Source organism: Electrona antarctica (assembly GCF_951216825.1).
Source record: "Electrona antarctica genome assembly, chromosome: 16".
Taxonomy (NCBI): Eukaryota; Metazoa; Chordata; class Actinopteri; order Myctophiformes; family Myctophidae; genus Electrona; species Electrona antarctica.
This window is the reverse complement of record NC_136797.1, coordinates 19,527,521-19,550,783: the sequence shown is the minus strand read 5'-3', so window position 1 is coordinate 19,550,783 and position 23,263 is coordinate 19,527,521. Positions and strand designations below refer to the sequence as shown.

The 23,263-nt window shown below is 43.3% G+C and overlaps 1 protein-coding gene across 1 annotated transcript in view; it reads right to left on the bottom strand.

The window, feature by feature from the left end:
- The window catches only part of cacna1bb (calcium channel, voltage-dependent, N type, alpha 1B subunit, b), a gene marked incomplete at its 5' end in the record, with an annotated part of 183,268 nt that overhangs the window by 83,544 nt on the left and 76,461 nt on the right, over window positions 1–23,263 (bottom strand). Inside the window, 4 exon segments of the mRNA XM_079523538.1 lie at window positions 2,917–3,012; window positions 7,240–7,329; window positions 8,335–8,450; window positions 12,506–12,609. Coding sequence (XP_079379664.1) covers window positions 2,917–3,012; window positions 7,240–7,329; window positions 8,335–8,450; window positions 12,506–12,609 — 406 coding nt within the window.

Below are 23,263 nucleotides of genomic sequence, written 5' to 3'. Positions count from 1 at the left end.
AGAGGAGAGGGAGGAGAGGATATGACAGTGGAGATATGGGAGTTTAGAAGAGAGGAGAGGAGATGTGAGGAGAAGAGAAGAGAGGAGAGGGAGGAGAGGATATGACAGTGGAGATATGGGAGTATAGAAGAGAGGAGAGGGAGGAGAGGAGATGTGAGGAGAAGAGAAGAGAGGAGAGGGAGGAGAGGAGATGACAGTGGAGATATGGGAGTTTAGAAGAGAGGAGAGGGAGGAGAGGAGATGACAGTGGAGATATGGGAGTTTAGAAGAGAGGAGAGGGAGGAGAGGAGATGACAGTGGAGATATGGGAGTTTAGAAGAGAGGAGAGGGTTGGGAGAGGAGATGTGAGGAGAAGAGAAAAGAGGAGAGGGAGCACAGAAAGGGTTATAGGAGGAGAGGATAGAGGAGAGATGAGGAGAAGAGAGAGAAATGGGAGAGAAGAGCAGGGGGAGAGGATGAGGAGAGATGAGGACGGAGGCGAGAGGGGAGTAGAAAGAGCATAATGGGTGAGTTTCCACGACAGCTTTACAGGCAGAGGCTTCACAAAGGTCTGGGAAAGGTATCGACTTCTCCAATATGATGGATGTATTTTAATTACTGGAATGAAAAAAATTCAATACTGAGATATTGAAAATATTTCTTGTTTTCACAGTATCGTTCAATAGTGTGAAGGAATGTCTTCATCTCCTATTGAATCTGTATTGCTTCCATTTTAGCCTGTGCTCTTGAGATGACACATTTACTGTAAGTCTTTACAGTATGAAGACATACTGTACATGTTCACTAGGAACAGTATCTCATCTCAAAGAAAAGCAGCAAGGACCCATGCTACACTGTAGGGCCAATGGTTAATATTATTAATATTATAGTTTTTAAGTTTTTATTTTAATTCATTTTTACTTTGTTTTCAATTTCAGTTCATTTTTCAAATAAAGTCAGCCGAAGCCGACTTTGTTTGGAGTATGGTGCAGACTTTCTTTAGTTTAGTTTTTATTAGCTTTAGTGCTAGTATGAGTTTGTATTGTATTAATATGAGGTATTTAAAACACGCACACGCACGCGCGCACACACACACACACACACACACACACACACACACACACACACACACACACACACACACACACACACACACACACACACACACACACACACACACACACACACACACACACACACACACACACACACACACACACACACACACACACACACACACAAACACTACAGACCCATACTAGCTCAGCAACCGGCAAAGCAAATTGATCCCAGGAAGTCTACTCACATTTGGCATTGATCGGTGTAGGAGCTGCACACAAACATACGAACGTTTACAACATTATTAATTCATTAATTAAACTTAATTTCACTTGATGGTTGCTTGCTAGCGATGGTGTACTTTTTTCCTTGCAAAGTAAAGTGCAGCATTGCTAGCTTCTGCCATGGCCGGCCAGCAGTGATACGAGATCCTAACTATGAGAGGAATGTGCAGCACACAGCTTGTCCTTGACACATATCAATTATCTCGCTCAAGCCCATTTCCAAGCCACAGACGAGCAATTGCATTACATTGACAGTGAGACACATACTGTAAATATTAAAGGGGCATTCAGTGATTTGGGTGATTTGGAAAACCACCCAGTCCGCCCCGGTAACAAAATGTGCACATGCACGCTCTACAGTGGGGGGAAGTGCAACAGGCCAACAGCATGTGCACCAAGGCCCGCCCCCACTCGATCATGATTGGAGGAAGGCCCCACTCATCCTGATTGGATGAAGGTTTTGCCACCCGACACCAAAACTGAAACTAGGGTATTTTGACCCCAGGGGCTCACTGGGGACAGGGAGGAACTCCTTATATGGTCAGCACACTCTATAGTAGGGCGGATTATCCAGAAAAAAAGAAAAAATAAGTGATATTTGAATTAAGTCAAATCACTGAATATACCTTTAATTGTAATAAGATGCTGCATGTGACTCTTTTGGTAAACATCAATTTTCACCATGTAATGAGACACGTATTTCCCCTCTGGGTGATGTGGTGCAACAACCAAATTGAAACAGCTACCATTCCAAATCTGGGTTAAATAGGATCCACGACAAAGGTACTGTAATTGTGCACACATTAACACATTGACTGGCAGCTATTAATACGGTCTTACAGTATAAGTCCTTTGTAATACCTCAAACAAAGAAAATAAAAAAATACCATTGCTGCGTCAAAAGTAATCAACAAACTACACTATAAAAACTAGCAAGAAAGAGGAAAACATTTTGAAAATAATATGATTATTTTGGGGGGTCGCGGCCTGAAAAGGTTGAGAACAACTGGTACAGACGCTCAATTCGAACCCCCAGCCTCCGTGGTGGTGGTGGTGGTGGGCAGGCTCTTGAGTGCCTTGGCGTCAATTTAAGTCCGAGAGGCAGCGTATTCAAATGGAACCAGGTCCATTTGGTTTCCTCTGTACGCTCGCGGAGTCAACCCACTCAGGACGGGAACCCCTTTTGGTGTTTTAAGCATTATGTTATACCTTAGCTATTGAAAAATCGTTAAAAATGTGGTGCAAATATTTGAATATATATTCTTTCAGAGCGAACGTTTTAAACTCAAATCTTTGCTTCTGGGGGGGGGGGGGGGGGGTCCCTGGAACTACATATTTTCAGATGGGGGTCCGCGGCCAAATACAGATAATTCTGGGGGTCCTTGACATGAAAAAGAGCACCACTGCACTGACATACAGTAGAAACATAGGTTTCTCAGAAAACTGTTAGGATTTAGGAGGACATTTTTTAGAATCTGCCTTCAGTCCTAAATCTTTCATTGGAAAGGTCAGCCGGGTGAATGGACAGCGACTGAAGGCTGAAGTGCACCGCCGAATGTTCCTGGGGAAAAAAGTGAGCACCAGAGAGGCTTACCGCCGGACGACCGCCGGTCCACGTATGGATCATCTCCTTCCTCTGCGCCCATCAGGTCGCCTTTACCCTTCTTAATGGCCTTGCCTCGTTGCAGCACTATACGTACACAAAGAAAGAACATACTCTGTAATACACACAAGTATCGAAAGTCGCAGATCCAGAAGCTCAAAGTGACGCGTTTTGATTTCGTCGACCTTTTGCTACTTTTGAATTTGAATACTGAAAAGTAACAGTTCTGGACATTTTGGAGTTTGCACCCGACAGAGACGACATTACTCTTGCATTGTTCTTTGGATTATGTTGGGTTTATGGTACACACAGTGAAATCCTAACTGTTTGTTTAACTCTGGAGATTGTACAAATGGACCAAAGGTGCAGTTGCTCAAATGGACGGTTCCATTTGGTTCCATCTGTACTCTCTTGAGAGTTACAGTAGGTTAACAGGTGTATCGTGTTTGTGATCTAGAAATATAGTTCTTTCAAATTTGAGAAATTCACAATGGGGCTCAATGGCACTTTCACCTAGAAACTCCATTCACACATTTTATAATTCAGCTTACTGTGGAGACACATGCTGGAACTTTTTACTTTGAAATGATTTGTAGTTTCTCAGTTATTTAACTTAAACGCCCAATGCATTCTCAATGGCAATATCACAAACTTTGGCATGCTGCTAGTCCTACATACTTACACCTAGGAACCCCATTCAAACCTATTTAGGTTCATCTTATGGTGGACATGGTTGCCTGAAAAGGAATCTTTGAAATGTTTCATAGTTTTAGAAATATAGTGCTTTCAAATTTGAGAAATTTATAATGGGGCTCAATGGCAGCTCTATGGCACGTCAAAAAATCTCTTTCACCTAGAAACTCCATTCACACATTTTATAATTCAGCTTACTGTGGAGACAAATGCTGGAACTTTTTACTTTGAAATGATTTGTAGTTTCTGAGTTATTTAACTTAAAAGCCCAATGCATTCTCAATGGCAATAGCACAAACTTTGGCATGCTACTAGTCCTACATCAGGGGTGCCCACACATTTATGACGTGAGATCTACTTTCAAAATGACCAGCTCAACAAGATCTACCCACTGAAAAAATAAGTGTACCATTGCTGAAAATAGTTTCAGGTTTTGTCTATCACCAAAGAAGATTCTTAATTCAAAATAGAGACCTATATAGACCTATATAGACAAAACAGCCCCTGTGTGTGTGTGTGTGTGTGTGTGTGTGTGTGTGTGTGTGTGCGTGTGTGCGTGCGTGCGTGCGTGCGTGCGTGCGTGGTCGGTTGGTTCAGGGTGGGGGAAGGGCTAATTGGAATCTATGAATAGTGGGGCATCAATCACATTTTTCCATTCGCAGATTTTCCGCCTTCCTACTTGAAATCGGCCTTGGAATGAGAAACTGCCATCTCCACGTGAATGGGATGGTCATGTGACCCTCTGTGTCACAAAAAAGATTTGTCACTTTGCTGACATCCACAGCTTTGCCTCTTCACTCACAGTTAAGTATACTTAGTTGCACGCCCGTGGCGGTGTGGCACACAGCAAATATAGCAGATCTACAAGCTCACAATGCACAGCAATCTGGCGTGTTGTCAGCTTATAGATCTGCTATTTCCACGCGTGACACTGGCACGCAATTAAGTATAAATCAGGCTTACATGAGGAGCCCAGGGTAGAATAAGGGAGGAATAATGTGCTTTTGCTGGAACCCAGGAGTAATAATTCACAGACTGACTTACTTAGAAAATTCTGCCCTTTATCAATGTTTTAAATCAAATTTATGTTCTGTACCTACTCCTTGAATATTAAAAAAAAAATGTTTTAAAGGTTTGCTCAATTTTCTGTCATCTGTGGACTAGATATATTTTGGTATATGGCGGTGAATACCAATTTTGAAATCAAACATTTTAAAGTCTTCTGTATTCTTGTCATTTGGCTCGGACTGACATTTTGTTCAATGCTCCCACCTGCCATTCAGGATGAAGTCCAAATGTTGTGCTCCAGTAATAACAGAGTGGCATTTCTGTGGCAGGAAGATGGGGCATTTTAATCCTCTGCACAAAATCATGAAAATAGGCTGTGCTGTATTTATTTATTTATTTTGGGGCGAATATATTTTTTTATTTATTTGTTTCAATGTGTAAATCTTCTACATTTTCAAAAGTGATACTAGCTGATCTACAAGCTTATGAGCTTGTATCTCCTGTGAGCTTATATCGTGTCTCCTTGCTATTCACCATACGAACAAGTAGCTCATGTAAAGGCTCAATATTATTTTGTATGTGTGTGTGTGTGTGGGGGGGGGGGGGGGGGGGGGGGGGCATCTGCAATGGCAGATAGGCCTACAAGACCAGTGCCTGAGCCACCAGGCATGACATTTTTTCTTGAAACATGCCAGCCTGTGGGCATTTGTGTGACTGTGTGTATGGCATGTATCACACCTCTGTGTGTGTGTGTGTGTGTGTGTGTGTGTGTGTGTGTGTGTGTGTGTGTGTGTGTGTGTGTGTGTGTGGCACATTCCCTTTAGCTAATCCAATCAAGTCTTTGCTCTAAAATCCTACTAATTACGCCTGGCTTCCACACCAGGCTTAATTGGCTGAGATTATGCCCTACTACAATGGTGAGAGATAGGAGTGGCTACAGATGTGACTCTAGTGGAGGCACGACCTCCAGCTGTGTGTGTGTGTGTGTGTGTGTGTGTGTGTGTGTGTGTGTGTGCGCGTGCGTGTGTGTGGGCACGTGCGTGCGTGCGTGCGTGCGTGCGTGCGTGCGTGCGTGCGTGCGTGCGTGCGTGCGTGCGTGCGTGCGTGCGTGCGTGCGTGCGTGCGTGCGTGGGTGTGTGTGAGAGAGAGAGAAAGAGAGTGAAAGAAATAGCAGGAAGCAAGCAACAGAGATAACTAGAAAAAGTGCCCTTCCGGGCACAGGTCTCCACCAGGAGGATAGGAGTGTGTGTGATGTTTGGCAAAATGTTTAGGAGGATGTTTTTTTTAATTTGTTTTTGCAACAATTTTCTTCATTTTGTTGAGGAAATGCAGAGCCAGATCACTCATAGCATCTCTGAGGATAGAATTCTGGATGAGCAGGACATGTGCAGCATTTTGTACGAAACGGGCCACTCCTGAAAACTTTGGAAGGCAATCTTAGCCAATCAGTGTACAATCTGAGAAATCCAACAGACTCGTCTTGATCACATGACTACAGAGATCATGTTTACCGATTGCCATTTCTTCATATGCCTTTGATGGCAATTGGATGATTTGAGGCATTTTGTTCCAAAAATGTGTTTTGCAAAAATCAACCTGTTGGTGGCGCTATAACAGGCCAATGTGAAAAGGGTGGAATATATTCCTCAGCCTAGTAAGAAAATGTGTGAAAGATTTCACGTAAATTGCATGCTGCGTTCATGATTTGAGGCTATTGTTCAAAACGGGGCAATCTTACAAACTGTGAAAGCCAATTATAGCCAATTAGGATGGAATATGAAATATCAGACAGATCCGACTTGAGCACATGACCATAGAGATACTGTGTAACGATTTGTGAGATTTTTGGACAGAATCTGGAGGAGTAATATCAAAAAATGTGTTTTACCAAAGTCGGCCTCCTGGTGGCGCTATAAAAGGCAGATGCGGAAAATGCAGGTCAAAGGTTTGTCCTTGGCCTCTAGGGAGTGTGCATGCAACGTTTCACGCAGATCGGTGCAGTTTTAGGTAAAAATGTGAAAAGCTGCCTCATGGTGGCGCTATAACAGGCCGTTCTGGAAAATGTGGGGCAGAGGTTCATCGTTGGCATCCAGGGAGTGTGTGTGCAAAGTTTGGCATCGACCGGGTTAACGGTGCCGGAGATTAGCTGTACACAGACGGACGGAAGGAAGGACGGACGGACACACACACACGGACGGACGGACACACGGACGGAGTGCAAAACATACTCTCTCCCCATGCCTTCGGCCTGGTGGAGACAAAAAACCTAGCAGAGAGAGAGAGAGAGAGAGAGAGAGAGAGACCTATAGCTGCTGGGTGTTCCATTCCTGAATGCACTTTAGGCCTTCAGATAAAAATTATACATGTCATTGTTTTTCGTTCTTTATTTATGCTGTGAGTCTACTATTACATTGCGCAAGTATGAAAACTAGTGACATGGCACAAGAATCCCATTTCACAAGATGAACATGGATCCTGTGGTGCTCTTTTTTTTCTTGTAATGTCTCATGGTAAAAGATGAAAATAAACCAGTCATTCATTCATTCATTCAGTGAGCGGTGGTTGACTCTAGCTCTCTGTGTGGGTGTGTTTTAGCACTGTGGTGCAGCTCACCGTGCAGGTTCTGTTTCCTCTTGTACCACGCGCTGTCCATAGGAGAATTATCCTCCGCATTCTCATCCTCCTCCTCCAGTAACACCTCCTCTGAAAGGTAGAGGAAGACAGCATAGTCATTCTTTTCTCTTTCTTTCTTTCTTTCTTTCTTTCTTTCTTTTCTTTCTGTACAGGGTTGGGATCCTGAACTGGAGGAACTGGAGGAACCAACATTGAGGGACCGGCGTCTGCTACAGTTGCTGGTACTGTACTGGTGGTTCTCAACCCTTTTAATTTCAAGGACCATCATTTGGTTCCATTTGGACACTCTCAGAGTTACAGATCTGTAAAGGCCTATTCATAGTCCAGTTTTCGGTGATCACCGAAAACTACAACATGACGTCACTGAGCCGCGGTGAAGAGCAAACCACAGCTCTCCCCAGCCCTTCTCTCTGATTTTACTCACCTGTCACCGAGACTCGCTCCGGGCAATGTTGATTGGTCTAGAAGTTGTTATGTTGTGCTGGCTATAGTATACTATACTTTATAATAGTTGCAATGAGAGCTCAGATCGCAAAACCACCACGGAGCATAGCCGGGCAGCACTGTCCTCCTGGCCGTGACCAGTGTGTGTGTGTGGGGGGACAGTAGCCTCGGAAACCCAGACGTTTTTATTTCCAGGGAGAAAAAAAAGTCTGGGGCCTGGTCCACTTCAATACGGCATACAGTAACGCAAACATCGATCACTCTCTGCTGATTTCTGATCGTCTGCACCTTTGTTAAATTGACGCACACATGCACACACGTACACACACACACTCCTCTCTCTCTCTGTCTAATTAATTAATCTCATGTCACGCAGCTGCGTCTAGATTCTCCTGGCGGATCCTGCCAGGAGCTGCCTATGCCATAGAAAGTATAGGTGGCCCCCAGGCTAGGGGGACAGAAGAACGGGGACTCGGGGAGGCTCGCAGTATAGCCAGCACAACGCGCGGAGCTCCCCTCCCGCCGTTCCCCCGCCTCCTTGTTCATCTCATACCCCCCAATCCTAAAGGATAACAACCCCATTACTGTCTGTCTAACACGCCCACATGCATGCACGCACGAGAGGCTGACCTGCTTTACAGATCCACTCCAGGTAGCCAGTCAGCTCCCGCTCGATCTGCTGCTGTCTCCGAAGTTTCAGGAACTCCTGTCTCTTCTCCACGCGCTCTCGCTCTTTAGCAAATTCCCTGTGGAAATGCACACACGCACGCATGCATGCACGCATGCACACGCATATACAGACGTGTTATATAGATTAAAATATTCATGTTACATGAATATAATAATATATATGTTACACAGTTAAGAACAGGAAACCCCCTGATAAATAGCAGATCTTCAAGCTTTTGCACTGGAGATACATGAATGTTGTGAGCTTGTGGATCTGCAATTTTCAGGGTACAGGACCTTGTAGAGCTTGTAGATCCACTATTTTCAGTGAACGACACATATGCCCAGTTTATGTGTACCCTAAGTGCTCCCCAGGGTGCTGCATAGCACCCACTGATCCTAATAGATAGGATGGGTAAATGCAGAGGATACATTTCAGTCATGTGCAAAAGTACGGTGAAACATGCATGCTAGAGACCATCTGAACACAACATAATGTTGGTCCCATGAGACATGCGAGAACGGAACAGAATCAGAAGAGAAAAAGTCTGAAATAACTCGCAAAAGATGAGGCACTCGGGACAAAGACTAAAACAGCGGGCGCAAGATGTGTGCTGTTATGCTAAGAGCATGGATGAGGATGAGTCCCGCTCCCAAATGTGAGAGGCGACTGAACGGATTGTTAAATGAAGCTTCCTGCAGTCTCTCTCTTGACTATAACGACCACATCTACAATATGAGACGCTGCCTTTCATTCAAGCTTTGGTGAGATGAGGCCTATGGTAGAAGTCCTTTGTTTGTGATCGTGGGCCGCTCCCTTCACTGTGGGAGAGATTGAGACTGAGAGGAAAAAAGGAAACGAGGGGGGGGGGGGCTTCATGATTAAAACAAAGCCAGGAATAGGGAAGTGAAAGGCTGAGATGAGAGTTGCAAAGGTGAAAGAGGAAGGAATGTGGAAGTCGGGGTTCGGCGGAAGAGAAGAGAAGAGAAGAGAAGAGAAGAGAAGAGAAGAGAAGAGAAGAGAAGAGAAGAGAAGAGAAGAGAAGAGAAGAGAAGAGAAGAGAAGAGAAGAGAAGAGAAGAGAAGAGAAGAGAAGAGAAGAGAAGAGAAGAGAAGAGAAGAGAAGAGAAGAGAAGAGAAGAGAAGAGGGTGCCATGTCATTATTCCGATTATTTCCTCCCATTGTGCCGACCTCCCAATGTTCCGAAATTACTAACTCTATCTCTAACCCTAACCCTCAACACAACCGCAAGCACAGGAGCAGCGCATGTTCGCCAACCAGCAGCGCATGTTCGCCAACCAGCAGGACATGTTCACCAACGTTAAAATGCATGTTTGGACTACGGATCTATGGGCAGACACCGAGAAAAGAAGAGAAGAAGAGAAGAGAGGCCACATTGACAATGTCATGAGCAGCATCAATCACTGAGGAGTGGGTGAGAGTTTAGGTTTCCTAGAACACACTGTCTCCACTCTCCTCTGATCGGAAATGTGAGCAGCAGTAGAAGTACGTCCTAAACTCGGTGCAGGAGTGGTAGTATTATATACTCAGCTCACAGCATTAGAAGGACACTACAGCAGTACAGTAAGCCTCATGTGAGCACATGTTGACCGGGACTGAAGTGTCACTGTGAGTGGACCCAGATTGGCTTTTCATTAAGATAAAGGCGGCCCCGGTACTCTCCATATTTACTATTTCCGCATGGGGTCATTTCATTATGGTAATGCCCCAGTACATGCACAGTAGTTTCTTGAAAGAGAAAAGAGACAGCTGGCTTTCAGAGTGAGTGGGCCCAGCCATCCCGCTAGAGGTGAAAGATTGTGTACAGTACAAAAATACAAACACACATGCGCACGCACGCACGCACACACACACACACACACACTCGCGCACACGCGCACACACACACACACACACACACACACACACACACACACACACACACACACACACACACAAAAGGTAAAAGATAAAAAAGGGTTTTCAAATTTCAGTTAACATTCAAGTGGACGGAGGGGAACCTTTTCACTGACGGACCATTTCCTGTTTATCAATTGCCCGCAACGGAGACCTATCCAGACGGTAGTGAAAATAGCAATCTCACTGACTCAATAAAAACCACAGAAAGTAGTCCTTTTGCAGTGGGGTCCAGTGGGGAAAAAAGTCATCAAAGTCGTCCTTGGCAGTAATTGAGTTAATGTTGGTTCCAGGCCAGGCTAGATTGGTTAATTGGTTAGATTAAAAAATAAATAGAAAATAAAAATACAAATTGTACCACATGTGTCCTAATGCATATCAAACTGGGGGTCCTTGAAATGAAAAATGTAGAGAACCTCTGTCTTAATTTGACTACTGCTCTGAGTATCAACTTAAAGGAGCATTCAGTGATTTGGGTGATTTGGAAAACCACCCAGTCCTAGAGTTCTCAATCTCTGCCCGAACCCGGCCCGACCCGGCCCGACATTTTCGGGTAGGGCCGGGCCCAAAATGCACGATAATTAGTCGGGCCGGGCCGAGCCTCGGGCTCTGTGATTTTCCGTGATTTTTTCTTTTTTAATTTTATTATAACAATAATAACAATTCTGTTGTTTGTGTAATGTATTTATTTAATATGAAGAGGGCTGAGCTGGTGAATGTTGGCGATTAACTTTTACAGTTTAGGCTATTATATGTGACTGAAGGAGGAGGAGGCGATGATCAGCAGCAGGCAGCAGCGCACCAAAGTGACAGAATAGAACGGTGGTTGTTGAATTTGCTACCGCTGGCTGGCCTCTGGTTTGCCAACCAAATGAGCTGCTTACTGCTCAGCATCAACTATATAACTTAAGTCAACTTGCCATATGCTTAAATGTTTTATAAGACCATCGATTTATCCGCAATAGCTCGTTTTGGAAACGTCGGGGCTTAACGAGACACTGCTGTCTCGTTGAACCCAGCTGGGTGAATAAGCTAAATTAGGCTACCTAATCAACGGTAAATGCTCCATATAACTATGAAAGCGCCTGCACGTAATATAGTTACATGATGACCAAGCAATGTTACAGTCACACTGTAGGCTACAGCTATTTGGTTTACAAATCGTATCGCAGCGCGCCTACAGCTATTTAATTTCCCCATCGTAGCGCAGCGCGCCTCGTTGTGTGCCCACTGCCCAAAATAAAAGATCTGCAAGCTGTCGACAGACTCGACACGCCATCGAGCGGCATGTTGATGGTTTGTATGTCTGTTCTTTTGGTTAGGCAACGCACATTACGCGTGGTATGTGGGTTTGAGAGGCAATGATTAATGTAAACTATACAGTAACTACTAGATTATAGCCAAGTTGACAATTGTCATAATATTGCCAGTAGCCTATTGGACATAATTAACTGCGTCACTTCAGAGGATCGCTGCTACTTTGATTCAGAAGATGTTTACTCACCCCTGGAAATTGCTGGAAACCATTAGAATGTTGAAAATGGAACATTAACGTGAGTTACATAAATCCTTTATTTCGGCGACTAGACTATTAGTACGTTCTCTGACACGGTCGTCTCAATAATCCACGGCGCCGCGGCCATATAGTGGCATTTTTCTTTTTCCTTTTTTTCTCTTTTTTTTCACTCAGGCTTTTTCGGGTTTTCGGGCCTGACATTATGGTAATTGTTAGGGTCGGGCCGGGCCTCGGGCCGACCCAGTTAGGGTAGGGTAGGGCCGGGCCTTACTTTTCAGGCCCGATGAGAACTCTACGGCCAGTCCGCCCCGGTAACAAAATGTGCACATGCACGCTCTACAGTGGGGGGAAGTGCAACAGGCCAACAGCATGTGCACCAAGGCCCGCCCCCACTCGATCATGATTGGAGGAAGGCCCCACTCATCCTGATTGGATGAAGGTTTTGCCACCCGCCACCAAAACTGAAACTAGGATTTTTTGACCCCAGGGGCTCACTGGGGACAGGGAGGAACTCCTTATATGGTCAGCACACTCTATAGTAGGGAGGATTATCCAGAAAAAAAGAAAAAATAAGTGATATTTGAATTAAGTTAAATCACTGAATATACCTTTAAGTAATTATATTGTGTGTGTGCGCGCGCGCGTGTGCCTGCGTGCGTGCGTCCGGGGCACTGATAAATAGACAATGGAGGACTCACCCAGACAGAACACCCAGAACCAGGTTGAGCATGAAGAAGGAGCCGATGATGATGAGAGGGAAGAAGTACAGCCAGTTCCAAGTGTTTCCCGCCACATCATTGGTCTGTGAACACACACACACACACACACACACACACACACACACACACACACACACACACACACACACACACACACACACACACACACACGGTTAATTCAAAATGATGAACACATTACTCTTAAAGTCTGTTCACTTCATTGGCTCTTGATTAAGTAAAGAGTTGATTTCAAAGTTCTACTGTAGCTACTAACGTTGATTAGAGGAAGGGAGCGCTGCCGCATGGTCCTTTGTTTGTTGAACTGAATACAGGTGCTCGTTGGCGAGGTTAAATCATGAAAATAAAGAAGAGGATCCAAGGCACTCTGTTCCAGTGAGGTGAAAAAAGCCTTTATTGTAAGTTAAGGCATGGCAAAGATCATTACAAAAAGGGAGGACCAACGCGTTTCGGCAATCAGCCTTCGTCAGGGTCCCTATGCGGGACTCTTCTTGGGGCTCTGGGAGGAAAGATACATCTATAGTCAACTCAACCCCTTCTTGGACAAGATCAAATGGTACGGCAGATACATTGACGATCTATGCATGATTTTCACAGGTTCTGAACAAGAACAAGAATTTCATAAATTCCACTAATGCTAATCTGAGAAATTATTTTTTTAGATTTAAAGATATCGAGGGATGATTGATAATGGTAATCTGCATACATCCATTTACAGAAAAAGTAGTGACCGTAATACGATCCTACGAGCAGACAGTTTCCATCTCTCCAGTCTTATCTCCAACATCCCCTATGGACAGTTTCAAAGATTAAGGAGGCTCTGTGATTCCGATGATGATTTTGACCAACAAGCCACAGATATGTACCACAGGTTTACTCATCGAGGCTACAAAAAGCACACACTGCAACAGGCATACACTAAAGCAAAATCTCAGGAAAGGACAAATCTGTTCCAGAAGAAGTTTACCCAACCCTGGACAGATATATTTTACTACTCCGTATAGTACCAATGCACATAAAATTAAGGACATTATAAAGAAGAACTGGAGCATTATACAGAGTGACCCGGACCTCAAAACTGCATTTCCTCACCCCCCTTCTTTCTCTTTTAGGCGTGCCCCCACCCTAAAAGACAAGCTGGTCAGGAGCTACAGCTACGTACCTGCCACCCACTCCTCCCAACCAGTCTGCTTGGCTACTGCGTCCAGAGGGCAATTTCAAGTGTGGTAACTGCAACCACTGCTCCAACGTAATTAAGACAAAGAGTTTTGTGGATGTCTTCAGTCCAAGAAAACCTTTCAGATTAGAGGCTTCGCCAACTGCAACACTACTTTTGTTGTCTATAGATTAGAATGTGACTGTGGCTGCTTCTATATAGGACGAACTAAGCGCAGACTAAAAGATAGACTAGCAGAACACAAGTATGCAATACGGAGTGAAAACCCTGATTATCCCATGGCGGTACATTACAAAGAGGCTCATCATGCCAACCCAAGCTCTTTAAAAATCATTGCTATAAAATCATCCCTAAAAGGCGGTGATAGATTAAAGCAGTTGCTGCAGAGAGAAACGTTCTGGATTGTCACCCTGAAAGCCACAACCTTCCCAGGTCTCAATGACAAAATAGATTTTTCCCCTTTTCTCTAAAAAAGGTTTCCTCCTCCTCACACACTGTTCACAGATTTTTTCGCGAGACATGGCCAATGTCTTTCCGGGGGTCCCCAGCCAAAAACGTTGAGAACCCCTGCTATATAGTACCAATTAAGCCAATGAAAATAATCTAATCATGTAGATCTCAGGATCCACATGGGAATGGCATGACTCCAATGTGGATATCAGACTTCATGTGACAAGCCTGTAATGTCAATCCATCATAAAATTAAAAGTAAAATATTAACCGTATAAAAACAAATGGTCTACTGCCCGCACACAGAATTTGAAGCTGATCGGTCTAAGGGTTTGAGAGATTAGCTCACAGCAGGCATACACAGACAGACAGACAGACAGACAGACAGACAGACAGACAGACAGACAGACAGACAGACAGACAGACAGATCCGCCAACCCCCTTATAAAATGGGGTTTGTTTGCAAAGACAGCTTGTTGCCAACATGAGCCCCATCAGTATGTCATTGGTATAAAGAATCAGCAGCAGCATATGCATCAATCATCATCCATGTCCATCCATCTACACAGTAAAACATTAAATCACACTTCATCACGTTCATACCGCGCTCATACACACAAACACAAACAGCTGCTAGCGCCCCTCAAAAAAAAGGTTTACCCTGAGAGCATACCGTATGTGACTGAGTTTGTGAATTACATTTGTATATTCTCTGAGTTATAAATGGATGAATTAACACGTGATATTACTGTGTAAAGAGATAACGTTCAAATTCATTGAAGGTCGATTCTTATCACTTGAAATGTCTTCTTTGTCTATCTGTTTAAAGTCTATATGCTTTGTTGTCCAAGTTCCCCAGGGGTCTAAACTATGCCCACTTTATACCTTGTTCCCACTTTACTCCACATATCTTTGCCAAAAATAGCTGATCTACAAGCACAGTCAGAGAGATGGTAGATCTTTGCCTCATGCTTTCCCCAGAATATGTATGCTATATGATTCAAGTGTTCATAACCTTACATTTGGGGAGTGCTGTGCTTTCCAAGTGAGTCAGTGCACACAGTCACAGGCAGACACGCAAACACGTGCGGACACACACACGCACAGTATAACAACATAAGCAAGTGAAAGGCTGACAGCAGTCAGTGTACAAGCAGGAGACAGACCTGGGGACTAATGGGCCGTGTGAAGCACACTGACATTCTGCAGACGAGTCAGAGAGTGCACTGCCACATGCTGCATGTCACTGTGCACGTGTGTGTACAACACGCACACGCACACACACACACGCACATACACAGCCAGCCTTATCCTCAGATGGCAGTCAGACGTGCAGTAGGATAAATGTTGGGCCTCAGCCTCTAAGTGTTGCTTTACTTCATGGTGTGTCTCAGTCTCTCTATCTCTAATTCACTCTCACTTCTTCATCATCGTTCTCATCTCCATCTCATATACTGTACATGTGTCTCCGTCTCTGCAGCCGATCATCCAACTAACCCCCCCTCTCTCTCTCTGTGTGTGTTTGAATGCATTAACAATATTAGATAACTTATATTTAATCTCTTTTCTCTCTTTCTGTCTCTCCACCCCTCCAAGTATGAATATTGGCTCAGGCTGATGGATTAAAACAATATTTTGACAATATCAGAATTTACATTTTTGCCCCTTTTTATACCCCATGTCGTTGTTACGCCATTTATGTCTTAGCTATTGGTTCAACTGCCAGTGAGGTGCCCCCAATGGGAGGATAGAGCCCGTCCTACTCCTCCCATTAAAAACCTCCCCCAAAACCTTGTATTCTAATGACCTGTTAAAATGTGTTTGTTCTGTTTAAAAGACCCAACGATGCTTCTCTGTAACATTTTTATTTTAATTAATCACTTCATTTTTTTTTTTTTCTATTCTTTTTTCACCTAAACATCATCATTGATGTTCATTGTTTAGTCTTGCAATGCCATTGGTCATGATATTTGCATATAAATACCCCCCACAGAGGCAAAAATTTACTTCAAAAATCTCTGGACTCAGTGTAAATTCTAATCAAAATTGACCTATGACCTTTATCTTTAATCCTGATAAAAGTAACTCAAATGCATGTAATACATATATTTGTGTGATCATTAGAATGTCTAGAACATGTATCATGTATTATTGTGAAAGATATCCACCGAATGTAAATTATTAATTTATTATTATTATTTTAATAATTATTATAAATGTGCATACAATTTTCAATAAACTTTTTTTTTTTTTTTTAACATATTTTTTTAACATAAGTCCTAGTAGTACAAAGTAGTAGTAAGGTTGAAATCTCTTTTTTGCAAGTAGAAATGTATCCGGGTCTTACAGGGTTAATGTTATGTAAAGCACATGTGCCTTGCCTATGTGGGGTTTCCTATGCAGCACAGAGGTCCATCCATCACTGTGATCTACCATGTGCCAGCATTGCAGGGGGAGTTAGTAATAATAATAATAATAATATCTTATATAGCGTTTTACATGGTACTCAAAGACGCTTTACACGTGTGGGGGCCAGGAGAGGGAACATATAAGAAAAGGACAACAGTATTAGGAAGAAAAAGTAAAATAAGAATTAAAACCAATAAAACAGTACATGTAACAAGTTAAAAACACGTCAGCTTGGGAAGGCAAGTCTAAACAGGTGAGTTTTCAGTGCAGTTTTGAAGGTAGGAGGGAGGGAGGGAGTGAGCATCTCTGATGTGTTTGGGGAGTGCATTCCAGAGGGTAAGGGGCGGCCACAGAGAAGGCCCTGTCGCCCCAGGATTTGAGCTTGATCTTTTTGGGGATCACAAGGAGGCCGGCGTCGCTGGACCTGAGGGAACGTGAAAGGACATGGCGGGTCGAGGAGGGCGGAGCGGTAGGGGGGAGCCAGGTTGCGCAGTGCCTTGTAGGTGGCGAGGAGTACTTTGAAGTCGATTCTTTGTTTAACGGGGAGCCAGTGGAGGTCATGAAGGACTGGTGTGATGTGATCTCTGGAGCGGGTGGAGGTGAGCAGGCATGTGGCTGATAATACAATATTAGTAATACAACATCCTCTTTTATGAACATGTCTGCTGGAATTGTCAGACGAACATACCCATGGTACTGCTCCACATGCATACATACATATGCACAGACTAATACAGTGTGTGTGTGTGTGTGTGTGTGTGTGTGTGTGTGTGTGTGTGTGTGTGTGTGTGCGTGTGCGTGTGCGTGTGTGTGTGAGGGTGAGCACATGCAAAACTCTGCATGCTGTAGCATTCACGAGTGTGTGCACAACATGCATTACAGTATGCGCCTATCTACTGTTTGCAGAATTACAGTACATTTCAAGCACAAACTCAATACAAAGGCTGTTAACTGTGAGTGGACAACCCAATTAAGCATTACACTTGTTTACAACATGGTCCACCATGTTCAATTCATCAAAACATTTAGAGACGTACAAATAGACACTTCTATATAGACAAAGAACAGAACAGGAATTCATCATAATGGAGGTAAAAAGGGAAAATAAACATATACAGTGAGGGGGAAAAGGGGTGGGCAGTGGGGGGGGGATTCAGATTTTACGGAGGCCAGTTTCGAATTGCAGCCGTCCGTAGGTGCCCTTTGAGAGCGGTTTTGAAGGAGTCAAGGGATTCGCATGCCTTAATGACTGTTGGTAGGGCATTCCACATTTTGGTGGCATAGGAGCGAAAATAATTTAGTCCCTTGTTTGTGCCGAATCTGGGTTGTACATGGTTTGTTGCACTGTATGTATGCATGTGCATGCCTGTGTGCGTACTGTGCGTGTTGGTTGTACTGTAGCCTACTACTGTATGTGCTGATGTGCGTTGCGTGCTACTGTAACATGCGTGTCTGTGTGTGTTTATGCACTGTATGTGGGTGACTCGTATGCATGGATTGTTATCATAGGATTGGATAGATGTTTAACTCTTCCTTCCTTCAGGTGGGTTGGATATGGAGTCATTCACAAAACATGTGGAGACAAGAACAAGGCTCGCCTCACATGTTCCAATAACGATGCAATGCCGTTTAACATCAATCAAGGAGCCACTGGTGGCAGGCTATAACTGTCTCAAAATAAAACTATGAAATAACAATACAATCCGTACACCAGAATGCCGATTCTGACCGATTCCGATATTATACGGATTATGCTGCCATTAGAAATACACAAAACAACATTAGAAATACACAAAACAAAAGCGACAGAGCCATTGGCAATCGCATTATTATTGCATCATCAATATCTGTGAAAATATTCTGGATTATTTTGAGACCGATCCGATACCGATATGGCATTTTTATGGTCGATATGGCCGATTTCGACATGCTACCGATTACATCGTGCATCACTAGTATATTTATTGGCAACATTTCAAGCTGGAATTAAGGCTCTTCCTCAGACCTTACTGGTCAGAAATGTGTTCTCCCTGTATCCATTCTTGCCCCTTCTCTTTCCACTGAGGCTAGCGACTGACCAGGATATGGCTATTGTACAGATATAATCTTGGTCACTCGTTCTCATGAATTTGGTTTCTTAGATCTGATTTCCTTGACCAGTTATTAAGAATGTGATTCAGATAGAATCTTAAGAATGTCATTTAGATGGCATGTTATCGACAGATCCTGGGTTAATTGTTTACCTGGAATCTTGTGTTTTTAAAGTACAGAATTTGTTTGACAGATTTAGCTAGTTTACCTGGTATCCTAGTTAATTGAGGCACTACTACACTATTCTCTCTATTTATGTGATTAATTACCTTGCTTATTGTAAGTCGCTGGATAAGAGCATCTTCTAAATAGTAAATTGAAATTGTAGTGCATTACACCCAACACTGGGTACTATAGCCATTGTTCAGAAAGCCATCTGAATCATCTGAACATCTGAACAATTTGATGTCATGCAATCGCAACGAGACAGCATACACCCACGCTGGGTTAACAATGCAATACCCACGCACGCACGCACACATGCACACACGCACACACGCACACACACACACACACACACACACACACACACACACACACACACACACACACACACACACACACAGGATTTCTCCGACTGACCATAAAAAGACCATTGTGCTAGATTCCTGCGAAGATGAAGACAGCCACGCCAAATCAATTGTACAGCTCATTGGGGTCCAGTTATGGTAATGAGGCCATGCAGCTATGGTAACACAAGAAGCACAGTTCCTCAAGAGAGCCACAAGAAACGAAACCTTCCACAGAGCTGTTGTAAAAGCACCAAGGCTAATTTTACATTTGGGATACACGAATGAGTTGGTGTGTCCTAAAACGTATAGTTACCGCACTTTGGCTTTGTAGGCCGGCCTAGGGCAGTATTATTGGGTTGGCTTACATGATCCTCTCTACTTCTAGGAGTATTTAACAAGCCCTGTGTGTGTGTGTGTGTGTGTGTGTGTGTGTGTGTGTGTGTGTGTGTGTGTGTGTGTGTGTGTGTGTGTGTGTGTGTGTGTGTGTGTGTGTGTGTGATGGCCCTGACAGCGCGCAATGCCATGGCAACAAGGTCAAGGTGCGTACAGACTCCATGACGCATGCAGCAATAATGAGTTGAGAAACAAAAGCTAGCCACTGACATGACGCACGCACGCACACACGCACACGCACACACACACACACACACATACACACACACTGCCATTTTTAACCAACTGTAAAGCCGAAAAAATAGCCAATGTACAGTACATGGTCACTACGCGCTATGCAGCGATTCGTTGTGACCTTGTGCTTGACACCGGCACGCGACTATTATCAATCAGGCATAACTCCACCACCTCTCCCCCTCTCATGCAAGTAATTGACAATATATAAAGTCACAATACCAACTTTGATAAGGCATGCAGTTTTGCTTTGTTCTAAAAAATATAATGTTTTCTTCATATCCTGAAAATGTTATATTTTTCATTTCCTGAAAAAAGAACGTTTTGCACCTGGCTGGTTTCTGCCCGACAGCAGAAATATAGCCTACAGCTCTGCTGGCATATTTCTTGCAGCCTCCGCAAGAGAAATGGTTGTTTAATGGATAAGAAAATATTTTTAGAGATTTACAATTTGGAAAATATGTAGGATTAGGCATTTAAAGGTTAGGTTTAGGGGTTAGGGATCTCACTGCATTGCCAGTGTTACTCGTTTGTGTGAATAGGATTTTAAAGGCTGAAGATATACGACAGCATTTGCGGCGTAAAGCCTGAACATGACACAGCAGTCATAATTAGGGCTAGTTCCAATTTGTTGGCACCCGGCGAGACGGAGACATTTTATTTTATGTACGTACATTTTATTACATTAAAATCACGAGGCATGAAATGAAGATTGCCAAATTATCAACGATAAGGAACCCTACCCCCCATGCCCGGCAGTTATCTCTTTGACGACAACGGGCACAGAGTAATAGGCAGCACAGCAGGCACAGTGTAAAATCAACTGTTTTCCATTTTTTGTGTGAAACTTTTTTTACTGCATTTCCGCTGATATATGTACAGAGAGTGACAGACAGACAGACAGACAGACAGACAGACAGACAGACAGACAGACAGACAGACAGACAGACAGACAGACAGACAGACAGACAGACAGACAGACAGACAGATTGTTCTGGTGCACAACAGCATCTATGGATGTCTCCATCATGACCTAACTAAACATCTAATGTTTTGTTTTTTCATTGTGAATTAATTTCCCTTTTTTTAGGGGTAGGGTTATTTTAACTATTTTTTCTGGGAAAATTTTACCTATAATGGCAAGCCCAAAATAGGGATAACAGGTTGAAAATAATCCCGATTCTGCAGGGCATGTCATAATGGAAGAACATTTGCTTGTAGTTAGCTATGTTGGGCAAAGAGATATAGTTTGAGATATTATATTATATAGGGGGAAAAGGAGGGGACCAAGTATAGAGCCAAGAGGGACACCGATCAACAAATTACACAGGGTTAAAGTTGTTAAATCAATTATTTAAAAGAAAAAGCCCCAAAAAAGCATCCAGAAAAGGACCAAATGTACTCATTCATCTGTATTCTCTGTATGATTTTTGAGGAGCGCTAGCTGCTCCAACGTCTGGCATTCGAAATTTCATGGACTATTTCATGTTGTTTTTTTTAGAGCACTTTAAACAAACAGAGTGGCAACCAAGTCTATGGACTTTTAATGAGAGAGAGAGAGAGAGAGAGAGAGAGAGAGAGAGAGAGAGGAAGAGCGAGCGCGTGCGTGCGCGAGAGAGCGAGAGAGAGATGTTTCACAAACAAAACAACCCAGAAAATGACAGAATAATATTGCATGAGCATGACATCATGGCTTCTTTCCTCTATGGGCCGTTGAGCTGCTAGAATTATGTGTCCCCCCGTGGCCAAGCCTCCAGCCGAGTTGACAACATAATATCAGTGACAGCCCCCTGCACGGCCTAGAGACTAAAGGATACGCTGGTGAGGGGCGGGAGGGCTGTATATTCCCTTTTAACAAAAGCACAGCTCTGCAGCCGCATGACAACATTATCAGAATCAGCAGAATGTCGCTGTCGGGCAGAAAGCGTACTATATCGTTGCTGTCGGGTGTATTTTCATGAACCAACTTGATCATACTAATATAACTACGGCGTCCACACAAAAGCATCACAAGTGGCAGATATACAAGCTCGAAACACGTTGCAAAAGGTCGTTTTGAGGTTGTAGATCTGTTGCTTTTGCTAGTTTGGAATTTGAATCCTGAAACTGTTTAAAATATAATGAGGTTTCCACCCGACAGAGACAATATCGAAACATGTGCTACAGACAGATGTTTAGTCACAATTTAGTTAATACTTTTCATTGGTTAAATATTTATAAAAAGACACAAAAACCACTTTCAACATGACAATCCGATTTTGGGGATGTCGTTATAGAAGATGGAAAACCTTCCAATTTTTTTTCCAAAAATAGCCAATCTGGTGAGCTCGTAGATCGGCAGTTTTTGCTACAATTGCTTGACATTAATTTACACAGGGGAAAGAATTCTGCCCTACAGGGATGATAAACTCGACTCATTCTTCATTTGGACTCCCCTTGTCTTCTCTCCTGCAGGCACTCGCCATATTCATGATTAAAACATAAGGGGGTGTTCCTCCTCCACACAAACACCAATCTCTCCCTGTCTCGCCACTGGCTCTCTGATAAAGCATAATGACTTCACTGGGGAATTCATTTCCTAAGTTAGCGAGGATACTAAAGCGTGCCTGTCAGGGCTCGGGGTAATGGCCTGTCCGCAGTGGTGGAAAGTAACCAAGTATGTTTACTCAAGGACATGAAGCAATACAAATTAGCCACACCTTCACCAGCCGCTACATTGTAGAGATGAACATATTAATGCATAACGTAAATAGCTAAAATGCACAATACTGCACAATGAGTACTTTTATGTTTGGTAGTATATTTCGATGACAATACTTTTTCACTTTAAATCAAGAAAAATCAAAAATACAGGACTTTTACTTACACCAAAGTGTACTACTGTACTACTGTACTTAGATGAACTCTAGCGTCCCTAATCATTATAGGTGAACATTCTACGAAAATAGCAGATCTACAAACTCTAAACGTGTTGCACTTGCGACCCGTTGTGAGCTTGTAGATATGGCATTTTCATTGAAGACATATGGGGCTCTATTTCCGTCCGTGCCGTAAACCTTATGCCCGACTGTCGTTAGGCCGAAAATTATAGATCGGCTATTTGAACTATTCAAAAATGTCAAAGAAGTTAGGGATAACTGGTAAGGCACTGAAGAAAATAGGGCCCTTTGTGTAGAGGGCAAAAAGGAGGTGACCAAATACAGTCCCCTGAGGGACTCCATGGTAAACTAACTATAATATGGTTAAAGCAGCTTTTCATCGATTTGCAACCTTATCTTTATATAATTGGTCCTCATTAATGCTCATTATAAGATGGCACAATTTCCAATATACTCAATCTGTGTCTCACTGGTCAGCTGTCAGAAACCTGAACTAAGTGGTCAGACCCCAACCCTGATGCAGAAACGGTTGGGAGCCACTGCTGTATATATTATCTACAAAGTGGAGTCTCTA